Source organism: Bos mutus, chromosome 2, assembly GCF_027580195.1.
Source record: "Bos mutus isolate GX-2022 chromosome 2, NWIPB_WYAK_1.1, whole genome shotgun sequence".
NCBI lineage: Eukaryota > Metazoa > Chordata > Mammalia > Artiodactyla > Bovidae > Bos > Bos mutus.
In genome coordinates, this window is record NC_091618.1 from 46,897,677 (window position 1) to 46,912,989 (window position 15,313).

General features: G+C 39.2%; 1 protein-coding gene across 6 annotated transcripts in view; it reads right to left on the bottom strand.

Annotated features, from left to right (window-relative positions):
- SPATS2L (spermatogenesis associated serine rich 2 like) overlaps positions 1 to 15,313 on the bottom strand; it is a 191,534-nt gene that overhangs the window by 61,240 nt on the left and 114,981 nt on the right. For all 6 annotated transcript variants that reach the window (XM_070388528.1, XM_070388523.1, XM_070388536.1 and 3 more), the window contains 3 exons: positions 10,060 to 10,168; positions 5,235 to 5,284; positions 2,454 to 2,700 (listed from right to left, as the gene is read on the bottom strand). In XM_070388528.1, coding sequence (XP_070244629.1) covers positions 2,454 to 2,700; positions 5,235 to 5,284; positions 10,060 to 10,168 — 406 coding nt within the window. The remainder of the gene's footprint in view (positions 1 to 2,453; positions 2,701 to 5,234; positions 5,285 to 10,059; positions 10,169 to 15,313) is intronic.

Here is a 15,313-nt window from a genome sequence, read left to right on the forward strand (position 1 = left end):
AAGCGCTTCAATATTGCATTTGCTCTAATGTCATATACTTGATAGAGTTACTGAAATTGTTTTAGGAAGAAGGTATAAATTATAAGTAAATGAACAAATATATGTGCTGGGCTTTTAATGTATGATTGATATCACAACAGCAACCTGAGTAATTAGATTTTGAAAGTAATTCGTGTGAAAGCAATCACAGGCAAAGTTGGGAATGTGCCATTCGATTATTTAATTTCTTTCTCTTGCCCTGACCATAAATCAAAACATTCTCAAAATTGTAGGCAGAGGGAAAGCTGAATTAAAAGATGACTGGAATATCCAGATTCTAAAGAGAAATAGGTTATTTTTGTTGTTTGTTGTAAGATATCATTGTGTAGTAAGGATTTTCTGAATTATAGCACTATTAATAGTGCTGTTAAGTAATGTTTATGGAAGAAAATTAGAGCTTTGTGAGCAATTAGGAAACTTCTTAATGTATTACACAGTGTCAGTTATTTCATGCTTCCTCATGGTAATCCCTGATTCAGAACAGGTTATCATGTGATTTTCTGTTTGCACCTGTCTCTTCTGCTCGACTAAACTCTCCCCGTAGGTTGTCATTCAGTTGCTAAGTCATGTACAACTCTTTGTGACCCCAAGGATTGCAGCATGTGAGGCTTCCTTGTCCTTCACTATCTCCCAGAGTTTGCTCAAACTTATGTCCATTGAGTCAGTGATGCCATCCAACCATCTCATCCTCTGTCACCCCCTTCTCCTCCCACCCTCAATCTTTCCCAGCATCAGGGTCTTTTCCAATTTTAGTTAGCTCTTCGCATCAGGCTTCAGCTTCAGCATCAGTCCTTCCAATAAATATTCAGGATTAATTTCCCTGAGAATTGGCTGATTTGATCTTCCTGCAGTCCAAGGGACTCTCAAAGTCTTCTCCAATACTATAGTTCGAAAGCATCAATTCTTCGGCACTCAGCCTTCTTTATGGTTCAACAGTCCCATTCATACATGACTACTTGAAAAACCATAGCTTTGACTATACGAATCTTTGTCTGAAAAGTGATGTCTCTGCTTTTTAAGCCCCTGTTTTATTCATCTTTGGTTTATTTTAGGAGGTGTTTTGAAAAACTTTTAAAATTTATCCAAGCAATTTTCTATGGGTGGGTGTTGGGGGCAGGATGCTAGATGACTCACAATCACAGGAATCCCACACAACGAAGAACCGCCCAGTGACCTGAATTTTCTCATGTCTTCCCAGACACGTGACATATAAATTCAAAGTATTTTTTGTAGTTTTCCTATGGATTTCCAAGATTTACTTGGATTTCCAGGGTTCAACTACTATATACATTAAGAGAAAACTGTACTCTCTGGTGTTTATAACTTCACCAAGAGTTTTTCACCATTTGGGAAATTCCATGGCCAACCACAAGGGCAATCACAGTATTTGAGTGGATAATCAGCAATTGTCAGTCTGCATTTGTAGCAGCTGCTTTCCCAGTGACCCCACGTCTACATTAAAATATACTTATTTAGTTTTTACTTCACATGTTGAATATAAAGAAGCAGTATTCATGTTATCCAGTTGACTACTCTCTCCCTTTCTGTAAGTGTAAAGCAATTCATGATAAGTGGGTATGAACATCTGGCCATTTTATTAAGCCTTCTATTTTAGCTATTCTTGAACTTCTTATATTTTTATGTTATTGATGTTCTGTTTCTAGGTAGATTTATATTATCTGTGAATTTTACTTTAGGACTTGACATAAAAATGGAGCATTGGGCCAAACAGTATTGAAGATCACAGATCTAGTAGAATCCTGTACAGTTGCCATATTTTACAGAAAGGAAATGGGACACTAGAGATGAAATGATTCCCTTAAGGTTATACAGTTGATTAAGAAGCAGCCTTTCGTTGAGTAATGAATATACAGCTGTAGCACAAATAAAGAATATTCCAGATTCTAACACCCTGGAAGATTATATTCTATCGCACGATACAAAATACCAGGAGATAAAATAATTTGGTCTACCCTTTAATAACATTTCCTTTGATCACCAGTTATCCGTCCCTTATCCCAGCCAAAGTGTCTTTAGAAAGAAAATTTCTGTAAGCTGGAATTTCTGTTTTCCTGATGATTCCAATAGAGACTAGAACTATATTTTTTAGATACCTGTGGCGGATTCATTTCGATATCTGGCAAAACTAATACAATATTGTAAAGTTTAAAAATAAAATAAAATTAAAAAAAAAATGCTCTGACTTTTGCAGGGCTGGACTGGACATGTCTTCTCTGGTCCTGTTACTTTCCTCCCGGCCCCTACCATCCTGCCTGAAGACTGTCTGAATCTATGGACAATGTTGCAGGACAATCGTTTCCTTTCAACAACAGTAGCAGTGACTGTCCCAGTGGGTCCCCTGCCATCCTTTTCTTCTATGTCTTCCTAAGCAACTTTACTTAAGAATAACTGACCTGTGACCCCACGGAGTGCCTTTGAAGGTTCCTCGAGTATTGAGATCTTTTTCTCACGAGGGGGAAGGGCTGGTTTTTCACTGGCAGAATCAGTGGATGAGCTGTCCTTCTCACAGCCGTTGATGTGGCCATTCTGTATCTGGGGCGGTGGTGGCTGCATGGGCCCTGCCTCGGGCCTCTCTGCCTTGTCTTTAGCATCTTTGTTGCCTTGATGCTGCTTGGACTTGCTTCGTTTTCTCTTATTGTTCTAGAATGAGAAACAAATGAGAAATGAATATTATGCAGCTCACAAGCACCTTGAAATAGAATGGGAGTCCAAGAACGCAAAATAAGATATGTTATCCTTTTTCTTTTTTTGTTTTCTGACTCTTCAAATAAAATGGGTGAAAACACTGATGTCTTTATTAACCATCCAAGTTACTATAAATATCTTCTTTCCCACAATGAGTTGTATAAACTTTTACCTCATAAACATAGAAAACAAAAAGTTTCCTTTACAAGCAAAAAACAGCAGGAAATGGCTTAAAATAGCTGACATATCATTTGAGCAAACTGAGGGCCTACATATCTGAATGGTCATAGAGTAAAAAATCTCATGGTTACTACCCTGGAGGAACTTGAATTCATCTACTGTGCTATTAAAGAAGAGTTCTCATTCCTTATAGAGACCATGAGGGTGGGAGGAGGGCAGGGAGGACCCTGAGGTTCTACTCCTCTGGGGAGGAGGGAAACTTGAGGGGAGGGTGGAAAATGAATTCCTCATTTTCCTTGCAAAATGAGGAAGTGAAGTCAAATCCCCAAAGTCCAGGTTGGGTCTTTGAAAAGGCACCCCCTCAACCAGGCCACCCCTGGATTGCTGCCACACTGTCCAGGAAGTCCCAGAATCATCCCCATGAACATTCTAGCTGGAGTGGAGAACTACTACCAAACATTGCCAAACCAACGTGGGCCCACCTGAATTCTGTACCCCTGGAATATCTGGCTGCTAGCTCAACAGCACCATAAGACTTTTCTTACATTTAGCTCAGAATAACACAACTATGCATTTTGTTTCATTTTTTATTTATATCTTTTAGTAATTTAATTAATGTATTTATTGGCCACATCTTGCAGTATGTAGGATCTTAGTTCCCTGAAGAGGGATCAAACCTATGCCCCTTGCAGTGGAAGTGTGGAATTTTCATCACTGAACCACCTGCAAAGTCCCTACCCCGAATTTTAGATAATTGAAATTTTTTAGACCTTGGTACAGGCTTCAGCCAATGAGAACAGACAAGGGACCTGTCAGGACAGACCCTGGCCTGCCTGCGGCATCAGTGTCCCACCAGCTAAACATCAGCCCGGCTTTGTTCTGCAATATGCTTGAAAAGAAATAAGAAGAAACAATTTTCTCTTGATTCTCCTCCCCATTCCCTTTCTTTTCCTCTGAAACCACAAGCATGGCTCTGCGTAAGGGCTCCTCCAGGGGAGAGAAGTGCAATGACTGGGTGAAGGGAAGGCCCAGGGGCACCTATTCCCACAGGAGGCCTGAGTCTCCTAGGCTAGGGAGACCATCTTCCCATTTAACCTCTAAGAAGAAGGCTTGGTAATGAGCTGGGTCTGCAGCTGCCATCTGCTCTTTTTTTTCCACATCAGAGAAATTTAAAACCCAATCCACACATCTGAAATTTTTCCATGTAAGTATAAATACTGCCTTTCAATCACTTGCAAACCATCTTCATTTCATACAGAAGTCTGGGAAGCTATGATTAAAGATAAGCAGACATTGTCAAAGATGGTGGCATACAAAGGTTGAACAAAAAGCCTCGTAATTCTCCCTGTTCTCCATGAACAGGGAGGAGAAAAAGGAGGAAAGGATCATTCCAGTAATTTCAGTAATCTTGGGAATTTATGAAAGTAATACTGCTTTCACGTGTGCGTTTGTTAAAACCTATTCCTCGGGCCAGTGATCTTCCCTCAGTGGGAAGAGTATATACTGGGATTCCCCTTGGGGAAGTTACTTTGGAAAGAGAAGCAGACTTTTTGTCAAAGTCATGAAACAGATGACAGGCCTAGAACAAGAAGCCGCACCTCAAAGGAGCCAGTGAGTACCCATACATGCTCACAAGACCAGGAAGGCCAGTGTGTGCATAGCACACCACGCGTGTGCCCAGAGGTCGAAACAGTGTGACTAGACAAGAAAGAAATATAACTTTGAATGGGGCAGCTTAAAATCTCCCCTCTGCTCACAAGGAGCAGTCAGTCTGCCAGGGTTTGAAAGAAAGGCAAACAGGTCCCTTACTTACCATGGCTTTAAGGCATGTACGTCCTTTTTTTCTTCCTTTATTAAAAATCTAGCTTATTAGAACTCAGGAAAAATGTTTCTCGGGGCAGCCCTGCACAGATTCTCTCGGCTGGAAAAACATGTGAAAATATATTTAGAGCTTTTCAAGTATCTTTAAAAAGCTCCTTAATGTTTTCCTTTGTGCTGTGGGATACGTTCAGGCAAGTTAACATCTAGGATCCTTTGAATTCTCTGGTTGGGCTTGCCTTAATACTTAAAAAGAAAAACTCTGGGACTTCTAAAGCACACCTGGTGGTTAAAAACACTTGAACAGAAAACAAGGGCATTAGTAGGGAGGGTGGCTTGTAATTTAAGAGAGTCATGAATCTGGAAGCTTCTTGGGTGTACATATTAACATATTTGAAAGAAGCACAAAATTGGCACCCTTGTTAAAATGATAACAACCACGAAGGTTCTGATGGAAGATGTTACTAATTTACAATCCATATCAATCTTACCTTCTTTTTTCCTGTCATATTCCATTCTTTTAGAACTTGAATTGCACTGCCTAGACAAAGACAAAGAATCTTCAACATGTATTCACATAATAAAACACCACACAAAATTCATCTCTGTCTTTCCATTTTGGTAGCGATTTTTTTTCCTGGCTTTTTCATTTGTTTTGATACATCCTACCTTAATAAAAATGCCAGTTTCATTTTTTATTTCCAGATTTTCATTTAATTCACTGCATGATCTTGGTTTTATCAAAGTATTAAGCCCCACTACATGAAGCTTACTTTGTTTTATCATTATGTTGTCTTAGAGAAAATGAAATATATCTTGAGAATTTTCTGATAGCTTCATTGCCATAGGTAGAATTAAAATTGTTCTGTTTTATATATGAATCAAAATACCTATAATCTTCTGGGCCAAACATGGGATTTTGAATATTATTAACCATGTGAATCCTAACTTTTTGTTTGGCTATTTCTGCTCATTTTCTGCCTCTACTCATTATGTTCACAACCTGCAGGGTGACAAGAAGGACAGATGATCTGATGTTAATTTTGCTCATGTCACTGTGGATAAGGACAGGACGCAGTCTTTGCAAGGTTCCACTTTGAAACAAGCTCATTAAATAATAACAAGGTTCCACTTTGAAACAAGAAGCTCATTAAATAATAAGTTGAGTCCCAGGTTCTGCAATACTCTTCACGTGCATATGTGGCATCGCCCAGATGCAGAGGAAAAGTCTAACTTGATTAAATTAGAAAATATTTTAAAAGAAATGCTTAACCAGCGGTCAGCTACAATAAGTATCTTCATGTAATCTAAGTTTCTTCACTCACTCCAAGGTGCTAGTGGTAAAGAACCCACCTGCTAACGCAGGAGATGTTAGAGACTTGGGTTCAATCCCTGGGTCAGGGAGATCTCCTGGAGGAGGGCATGGCATCCCGCTCCAGTATTCTTGCCTGGAGAATCCCACGGACAGAGGAGCCTGGTGGGCTACAGTCCATAGTGTCACAGAGAGTTAGACACGACTGAAGCGACTTAGCATGCACTCACTCACTCACTCCAAACTGCTGGGGGTAATTTCAACAAGTTATTGGTAATGAGTAGACCGGTTGTTCTTATTTACATAGGTATTTCTAAAGAGTAGCTCTTAAATGTATTCTTTCAACAATTTTAAGCATTCTCATACAATTTCATTATACTAATAGTTCTCTACAATAAGTGTGTTGGCTAAACAAAGATAAACTTCAGGCTAGTCTTTATAACAAATTTCAAATTAGTAGGGCCCCAATTATTGAGTCTACTGTCACTGTTAGATAAGCAGAAGGCCATATTGCTTTGACTAATGTTTAAAAAGACTAATTATTCCTATCCATTCAGAGTTTCCAATTCAGTGCCCCTCGAAAGCTTTTTGCGTTACATGTACTTGAAATAGTAAGACTGCGTTTAAAAGTAAGCTATAATTCAGACTTTTTATTAACTAGGCTGATCTTTTTCTAATTTGCCCAGAGAATTAATGTTTCACAGTATTTTCCTTTCGAAGAACTTTAGGAAGTCACTTTCACTAGGTTACTTCCTAAGTCACACCCGTGGCTAAGAATTATTAGGGTAGTTCTTATTTATAGCTCAACTTCAGTATTCCAAATAAAATTAAATTAAAAAAACGTTAAAGACTGTTCTTTTAAATCAGAGGAAGGGGTGAGTTGTTTACTACTTTCAACTGCAATATTCAATTATTCCTCTTATTTTTGTATTTGGACATAAATTCTATTTGCAATTTGGACCATGAGCTTTTAGAGGGTAATTCTGAAGAACCTGTGTTTACAGACAATTTTGAAACTGTTATTATTAAACTTTAATTATACTAAAACTGCTTGGGTTTTTTTTATATACATAATTTAATTAATTAATTTATTTTTGGCTGTACTGGGTCTTCGCTGCCTCAGGGACTTTTCTCTAGTTGCAGCCAGCGGGGGCTACTCTCCAGCTGTGGTGTGCAGGCTTCTCACTGCAGTGGCTTCTCTTGTTGCAGAGCCCGGGCTCTAGGGCTCCAGGACTTCAGTAGGTGCAGCATGTGGGCTCAGGCTCTGTAGTGCCGGTTCCCCGGCTCTAGGGTACAGGCTCAACAGTTGTGGCAGAGGGGAGTAATTGCTCCAGGGCATGTGGGATCTTCCTGGATCAGGGATCGAATTTGTATCTCCTGCATTGGCAGGCAGATTCTTGACCAGTGAGCCACCAGGGAAGTCCTGTTTGGAGTTTTTTAAGCCACTCAGAAAGTGTGCTTTTAGTGTGCCTCATAAATGATTCCTAGTGATTATTTCTGATTTTCAGTGATCTTTAAACATGTTTTCCTATTGACCCCCATCCAAAATGATATCTCAGCAATCGATGAATTTTTTAAAATGAGACCTTAATCCTGACAAGGTGAAAATTTCAAGAAAGACAAGCATGGTGCTCTATTTAAATATAATCGGATTTGATGACAGTCCATCAGTTACTGAGCATCTGGGCATCTCATCAGGGTCACCGTAATAAAAACTTTCAGGATGGAGAATGTGGGGGCCTCACTCCAACTGAGGGTGGGGAGGCATGGGGATAGTAACCTGTTTCCTTTCCTAAAGCTTTTTTCCATGTGAGTGACGCTGGCAAGTGAAACTGAAAAAGAGAGTTTATCTGAGCCAGGCTGTGCACCTCTCAATTTTTTGTGTGAGACAAACTGTACCAAATGTTGCGAAGTTAGATTAGCATCCCATTCTCTGTACTTGTTTCTTACAAATAAAGATTCCATATTTGTTCATTCATGAAGCAGGAAAAATAGTCAGAAAAGTTATGTTCTGTGAGTCTGCTTGCAGGTCTATTTTGAACCATGTGTGCTAAGTCACTTCAGTCATGTCTGACTCTTTGCGACCTCATGGACTGTAGCCCACCAGGCCCCCATGCCCGTGGGATTCTCCAAGCAAGAATACTGGAGTGAGTTGCCATGCCCTCTTCCATGGGATCTTCCTGACCCAGGGATCAAACCCTGGTCTCTTGCATCTCCTGCCTTGGCAGGCAGGTTCTTTACCACTAGTGCCAGCTGGGAAGTCCCATTTTGAATGATGTGTGTGTGTGTTAGTCACTCAGTCATGTCCGACTCTTTGCAACCCCGTGGACTGTGGCCTACCAAGCTCCTCTGTCCATGGGATTTTTCCAGGCAAGAGTACTGGAGTGGGTTGCCACTTCCTTCTCCAATTTTGAATGATAATCATTTTGAATTCAATTAGCACTCTAAACTCTAACTGCAGATATCAGAATGTGAGTGTGCTATTGGTTTCAAGACCTTGCCTGAGATGCAATTATAACATATGTAGAAACTTAGGAAGATTATTCTATTTCCAGGAAATTGAGTAAGTTTAACAGAAGGTAAAACTAGTATAAAATGGAGGGATATGTTGAAAGGTATTCCTGAACTTTCGGTCAGATTATGTTTAGTTAGTCCATATTAACAAAACAGAAACTAATGCTAGGACAGAAGATATATGATCTCAAAGAACAGGTATAAGGTATTTGTTCATAAATGAAATTTGTTTAATTTGTCTAGGAGAGAAGAATTTCCCATAATTTATAGGAAATGTAAAACAGTAGGTTATACATTTATGAAAAAACTACATTCCTGAGAATTTAGATTCTATAAGATCACTGGAAATGGGCTGTTCAAAACATCAAAAATTTTTTAGACAGCGAAAAACGTTCTAGAGGTGGATAAGACAAACTAATATTCTGACTAATTAGGAAATTTCAAAATGATAAACTAAGGATATTAAAGACCAAATCAGTCCTCTCAGACTATGTAAGCATCAAGTTCAAGGATTCCAATCCTAAGGCTAAGTAGAACTATGCTGGTTGAAGAGCTGAGAAGGCTTTTCAGATCAGGAGTGAAGTTCATTATCCTCCATTAACAAGGACATCATCAAATAAAGGACATTGTTTAACAACAGATTGGACAGACTGGTCGACAGTGGCGTTAGTAGCATTAGAACAGGTATCCTTTGCAAACTATCTACAGTCTGTCTTCTGTTTTTTCCCAATGAGGAAAAAAGAACTTCCAAATTCTGCTCTTAATGCATAGATGTGTTTTTTTAAATGCTGTTTTCTGTGGTAAAATTCACATAATATAAAACATACTGTGAGCTTAGTTGCTCAGTCATGTCCAACTCTTTTCGACCCTGTGGTCTCTAGCCCACCAGGCTCCTCTGTTCATGGGATTCTCCAGGCAAGAATACTGGAGTGGGTTGCCATGCCCTCCTTCAGGGGATCTTTCCAACCCAGGGACTGAACCCAGGTCTCCCACACTGCAGGTGGATTCTTTACCAGTTGAACCACTAGGGAAGCCCAAGAATACTGGAGTGGGTAGCCTATCCCTTCTCCAGGGGATCTTCCTGACCCAAGAATCAAACGGGGGTCTCTTGCACTGCAGTTGATTCTTTACCAGCTGAGCTACCCGGGAAGCCCCTGAAATACACTATCTTAACTCCATCTAACTGTACAGTTCAGGGGCACTAAGTACATTCACACTGTTGTGCAACTCTCACCATCATCCGTCTCCTGAGTTTTTCCTTTCCTAAACTGAAACTCTGTCCCCATTAAACCTAAGTCCCCATCCCTCACCACCTCCAGGACCCTGGCAAGCACCAGTGTATGTAGACGTGTTTTTAAAGTCTAGCATATTTTTATGAAAAATAAAGCATTAGTAAATAATTGGTATTCAATGCATTCAAAGAAGAAAACACAGAATATATGGAATATTTAGTTCTAACATCTACAGGTTCACAGGACATGTATACTCACCATCCACAAAGGCCTGCACTGCTTTATCTACATTAAAATCAAACTGCTGTAGCACCAGGACTATTTCATTATTGCTTTTGTTGGGAACAACTGATCGAACTGCATAGATCTGGAAAGGAGAGGAAAAGAGAAAGGCCAACATTGTGAATGTTTTTCATCCATGAATCTCTCACTGGATAGAAAAAAAAAAAAACAACTGTTCGAAAGGCCTTAAAAAGCTGACTAATCTGTCTTCTTGCTATCAAGCATACTCAAGGCATTTTGGACCCATAAAAGTTAATCCTGGTAATCACCTTGATACCCTCTTTATTTGAATACACATTTCTACAAAGATTTCCCTGTTAGGACTGGAGTAGCAAGCCTGAAGAGCCAACTCTGGTTTTGCAATCTACTCCCCTCCCCCCCCAGCCCATGCCCAGGACTCCAGATGCACACAACATGTGTTTTCAGTGAGCACACAGATAGTTCTCTGTCTCTGGCTCTCTTCTCCATGAGCTCAGGGCCTATCTTTGGAAAATTTACAGAAATAGCTTCATGCCTCAGCTTCTCTTATCTCCACAGTGGAGACAGTCACATTGCGGTTCACAAAAGTATGTTGTGAAACTCCATTAATGTTTATAGAGATATAAAAATGTGGGGCATTGTGTTTTTGAAATGGCAATCTTAGCCATAATACAGAAAAGGTTCCCCAACACACTTCTGAAAATCAAACATTTAAACCAGTGTAAATACATACACGAGAGCTAAGGATTTCAACAGGTTAAGCTAATATTCAATTTTTAATGACCTATAGATATTTCTTAGTCAAATTTTGCACATTTTCTTCTTGCCTAATAGAATTTATTGACCTTTAGCTCACAGAACTTGCAATTACTACAGGATACTTTATCCACTTTAGCAAAACCTGGCTCTCTCCGCTTTCTATCAAGGGGATGACTGCAGCCACTACTGACAAATATGAGAATACTATATGGTGCCAAGGTGAGTGGCATCCACATTGATGATCACAAAAGCACTGCACAATCCTTACTTATTTTCAGTGAACATGTTTTGAATGCCTACTGTGTGACAAGGCACCAAACTTCTTGTAATTTACTGACTAGAGGGGACATATCAGTATGCACATACTGATCAAATGATCACACAAATAAATATCTATGTACATGTTGCAATAAATGCTATAAATCATGTCAAGGAGACTTGAGTGTATATAGGTATGCTGAAATCTGATGGACAAAAGAGAAGAGATGGCTGGGAGGTTAAGGGGGAGGCCATCTTAGAGCGGACAGCATGAATGAGGAACCAGGCACAGATGAGGAGGGAGTATGGAGCAGGACAGAGGCTGAGGCTTCCAAAAGTACAAGATGAGGCCAGAGGCAGGCAGGGACCAGATCATGTAGCCCGCAAGGTCATGTAAAAGATTTTGGTCTTGTGAGCATCCCTCAACCATCCTTTTATGCTGTCCTTTCTTATTCATTCATCATGTTAGAAAGATATCTCTTGGGAACTCCCCAGCAGTCCAGTGGTCAAGACTCTGCACTTTCACTGCCAAGGGCAAGAGTTCCATCCCTGGTCAGGGAAGTAAGACCCTACAAGCTGCATGGTGTGGCCAAAAACAAAACAAAACAAAAACATTACAAAAAAAGAAAAATAGCTCTTTCCCTCCTCCCTCTCTCTCTGTATATATGTATGGTATTACCTTCTATATGCAACACTTGTGTTGCTTCCAAAGCTTGGCTCTTGGTGTGTACACACACACACACATACACATACACATGGAATATTACTTAGCCATAAAAAAGAATGAAATTCTGCCATTTGCAGCAACATGACGGACCCAGAGAATATCATGCTTAGTGAAATAAATCAGACAGAGGAAGACATAGACTTTCACACCGTATGGTATCACTTATGTGTGCAATCTAAAAAATAAAATGAATGTATATAGCAAAACAGAAACAGACTCACAGAGAAAACAAAACAGTGGTTACTGATAGAGACAGGGAAGCAGGGAGGGGTAAGATTAGGGCATAAAATTAAGAAATAGAAATGACAATGTATAAAATAGATAAGCAACAAAGATATATTGTACAGCACAGGGAATTATAGCCATTATCTTATAGTAACTTTTAATGGAGGATAAGCTATAAAAATGCTTAATAACTGTGCTATATACCTGAAAACTAATATAATATTGTAAATCAACTATACTTCAATTAAAAAAAAAAACACAAAAATTTCAATCTACCTCCACAGTTGTGTGATCAGTAAAGATCAAGAAGTATAAATTCTTGAATAAACATAAAATAGTTGTTTGCCCTGTTTCCAGACTCTCCTCTGCAAAACATTATTTTATTATGTTAAGCCAAAACATGATATAAACCATAGCTTATAGAGATACTTCCTCTTTAACAGGTACACAGCTCTTGCCTGTTACTCTTTAAAAGAAGAAAAAAAATCCAACATGGTAGAATATAGAAAGCATCTATCCTTGTCACTTTATATATCCTATCTCTGAACATATCCTCAGAAAATTGTCAGTAACTGAGTTCTGATATCAAATATAACTATGAATATTGCAAATAGTTCCCAGAGGGAGACAATTAAAACAAGAATGTCAAAGAAACTAAAGGAAGGAAAGGAAAAAAAAAATCTATTCTTAGATATTCCATAGTAATGTTGAATTCTAGTGAACTTCTCGGCCAAGTTTCTGCTTTAATCACAGTCCTTGGCTAATGGAAGAGAGTAGCATTGTTTTTCCACCTTCTTATTTATAAATTCACTACATTTGTTTTGCTATGAAAATGTCTTGGAGAAAGAGGGAGGAATCTAGATACTCATATGCATGCATAAACATACAGAAACCTCACAGTGTCACTATTCAAGATGCAGCAGTCATAAGGGGTCTAAGCATTTAAATCTAAAAAAGGTCTTCTTAAGGAGCTTTAAAACATAAGGTGTGGATGACAAAGGCAGTGTTACAGGGAGGTTGTGCTGAAAAGCTGCCTTTGCGTTAGGAAACGAAGCTCCTGGAGCAATGGATCAATCAACGCGTGACTAATGGTAGTTTGCATATGGGGAGCTCATAAAATTCTCGCCTGCAGTGGCTGTTTTGCAAAGGCTGTTTCTGGCACCGCTTCACACACACAGCCTTTACGTCGCTGCCACAGCCTAAGCTGGTGAATCCGCTGCTGCAGCTTCACACTGAAGCCCACTGTTTGAATCTGCACGCGACTGCATCCCTCAAGGGTTCTCACACCATAAAACAGTCTCCTGGGGGGCCGACCAGACGGCAGCACAGGATGCTGGGGGACAATCTGGACCGTGAGTTAGCGGTTCATTTAGCAACTGCTTTACCTTTCCCTAATCACTGTTCCCCTGTTTTGCTTTTACTAATTTAAATGGCAAATTCAATTTGCTATTGACAAATCTGCCTTTTGCACCTCAATAGTTTTTTTGATTTTAAATGTTTTTGCACAGCAAAGGAAACCACTGATAAAATGAAAAGACAACCTAATGAACGGGAGAAAATATTTGCAAATGGCATGACCAATAAGGGGCTAATATTCATCATATAGAAACAGCTTATACAACTCAACTTAAAAAAAAAAAACTGATTAAAAAATGGGTAGAAGAGTTGAACAGACATCTTTCCAAAGAGGAAATGTAGATGGCTAACAGGTAAATGAAAAGATGTTTAACATCATTAATCACTAGGGAAATACAAGTCAAAACCACAATGAGCTATTACCTCACACCTACCAGAATGGCTCTCATCAAAAAGAATACAAACAACAAATGTTGGTGAAGATGTGGGAAAAAAGGAACCTTGGTACACTGTTGGTGGGAAAGTAAATTGGTGCAGTCACTGTGGAAAACAGTATGGAGGTTTCTCAAACAACCAAAAATAGATCTACCATATATGACCCAGCAATTCCACTCATGGGTATACATCTGAGAAAAACAAAAACAGTAATTCGAAAAGATACATGCATCCCTAATGTTCATAATAGCATTCTTTACAATTGCCAAGATATGGACACCATGTAAGTGTTTATCAACAGATAGGATTAAGAAGATGCGGTGTATATATGTATAATGGAATACCAGTCAGCCACAAAAAAGAATGAGATTTTTGCCATTTGTAGCAATAAGCATGGATTTGGAGGGTACAACGACAAGTAAGTCAGACAGAGAAAAAGACAAACACTGTATGATATCACTATAAATGGAATCTAAGAAATACAACAAATAAGTGATTATAACAAAAAAGAAGCAGACACAAATACAGAGAACCAACTAGTGGTTACCAGTGGGAAGAGGAAAGAGGGCGGGGGCAAAATAAGAGTAGGGGATTGAGAGATACAAACTATTACATATAAAATCAGCTACAAGGATATACCGCCCAACTGTACAATGCTGCACAATGTGGGGAATATAGCAAATATTCATAATAATTCTAAATGGAATATAACCTTCAAAAATTGTGAATCACTATACTTTACACCTGTAACATATAATATTGTACATCAACTATATCTCAATAAAAAATAAACATTTAAAAAAGCGTTGTGATTTAACTTAAGCATTCTAATCTCCCTTTCTCTCCTCTCCCTGGGGTTTTCTATCTAGGATGGCAGGTTTTGCCCCGTTCTGCCTCAGGCCCGTCCTGCTGGCATTTTCTTTTTCTTTATTTATTTTAAACTTAATCTTTTAATTGAAGGATAATTGTTTTATAGAATTTTGTGGTTTTCTGTCATACATCAACAAGAATCAGCTATAGGTACACCCATGTCCCCTACCTCCTGAACCTCCCTCCCATCTCTCTCCCCGTCCCATCCCTCTAGGTTGTCACAGAGCCCCTCTTTAAGTTCCCTGGTTCATACAGTAAATTCCCATTGGCTATCTATTTTACATATGGTATTGTAAGATTCCATGTTACTCTTTCCATACATCTCACCCTCTCCCTCCTCCCCTCTCCCTGTGTCCATAGGTCTGTTCTCTGTGTCTGGCATTTTGCCAGTACTAGGCAGCAAGGCAGTGTGGCTTTCACAGACGCGGTTTACTTCAGCTTCCCACATTAACTTACCTCTCCTGGACCTGACTTGTCTGGCTTAAGAGCTGTTAGCAGATTTCTTCATTCACACTGTGCATTTTTTGAGCCTATCTGTGATGACTCCTTAGAAATTCTCCTTGGCTTACAGATGAGTCACTTAAGACTATGTCTGAGTTTCAAAAAATGGTTCTAACAGAA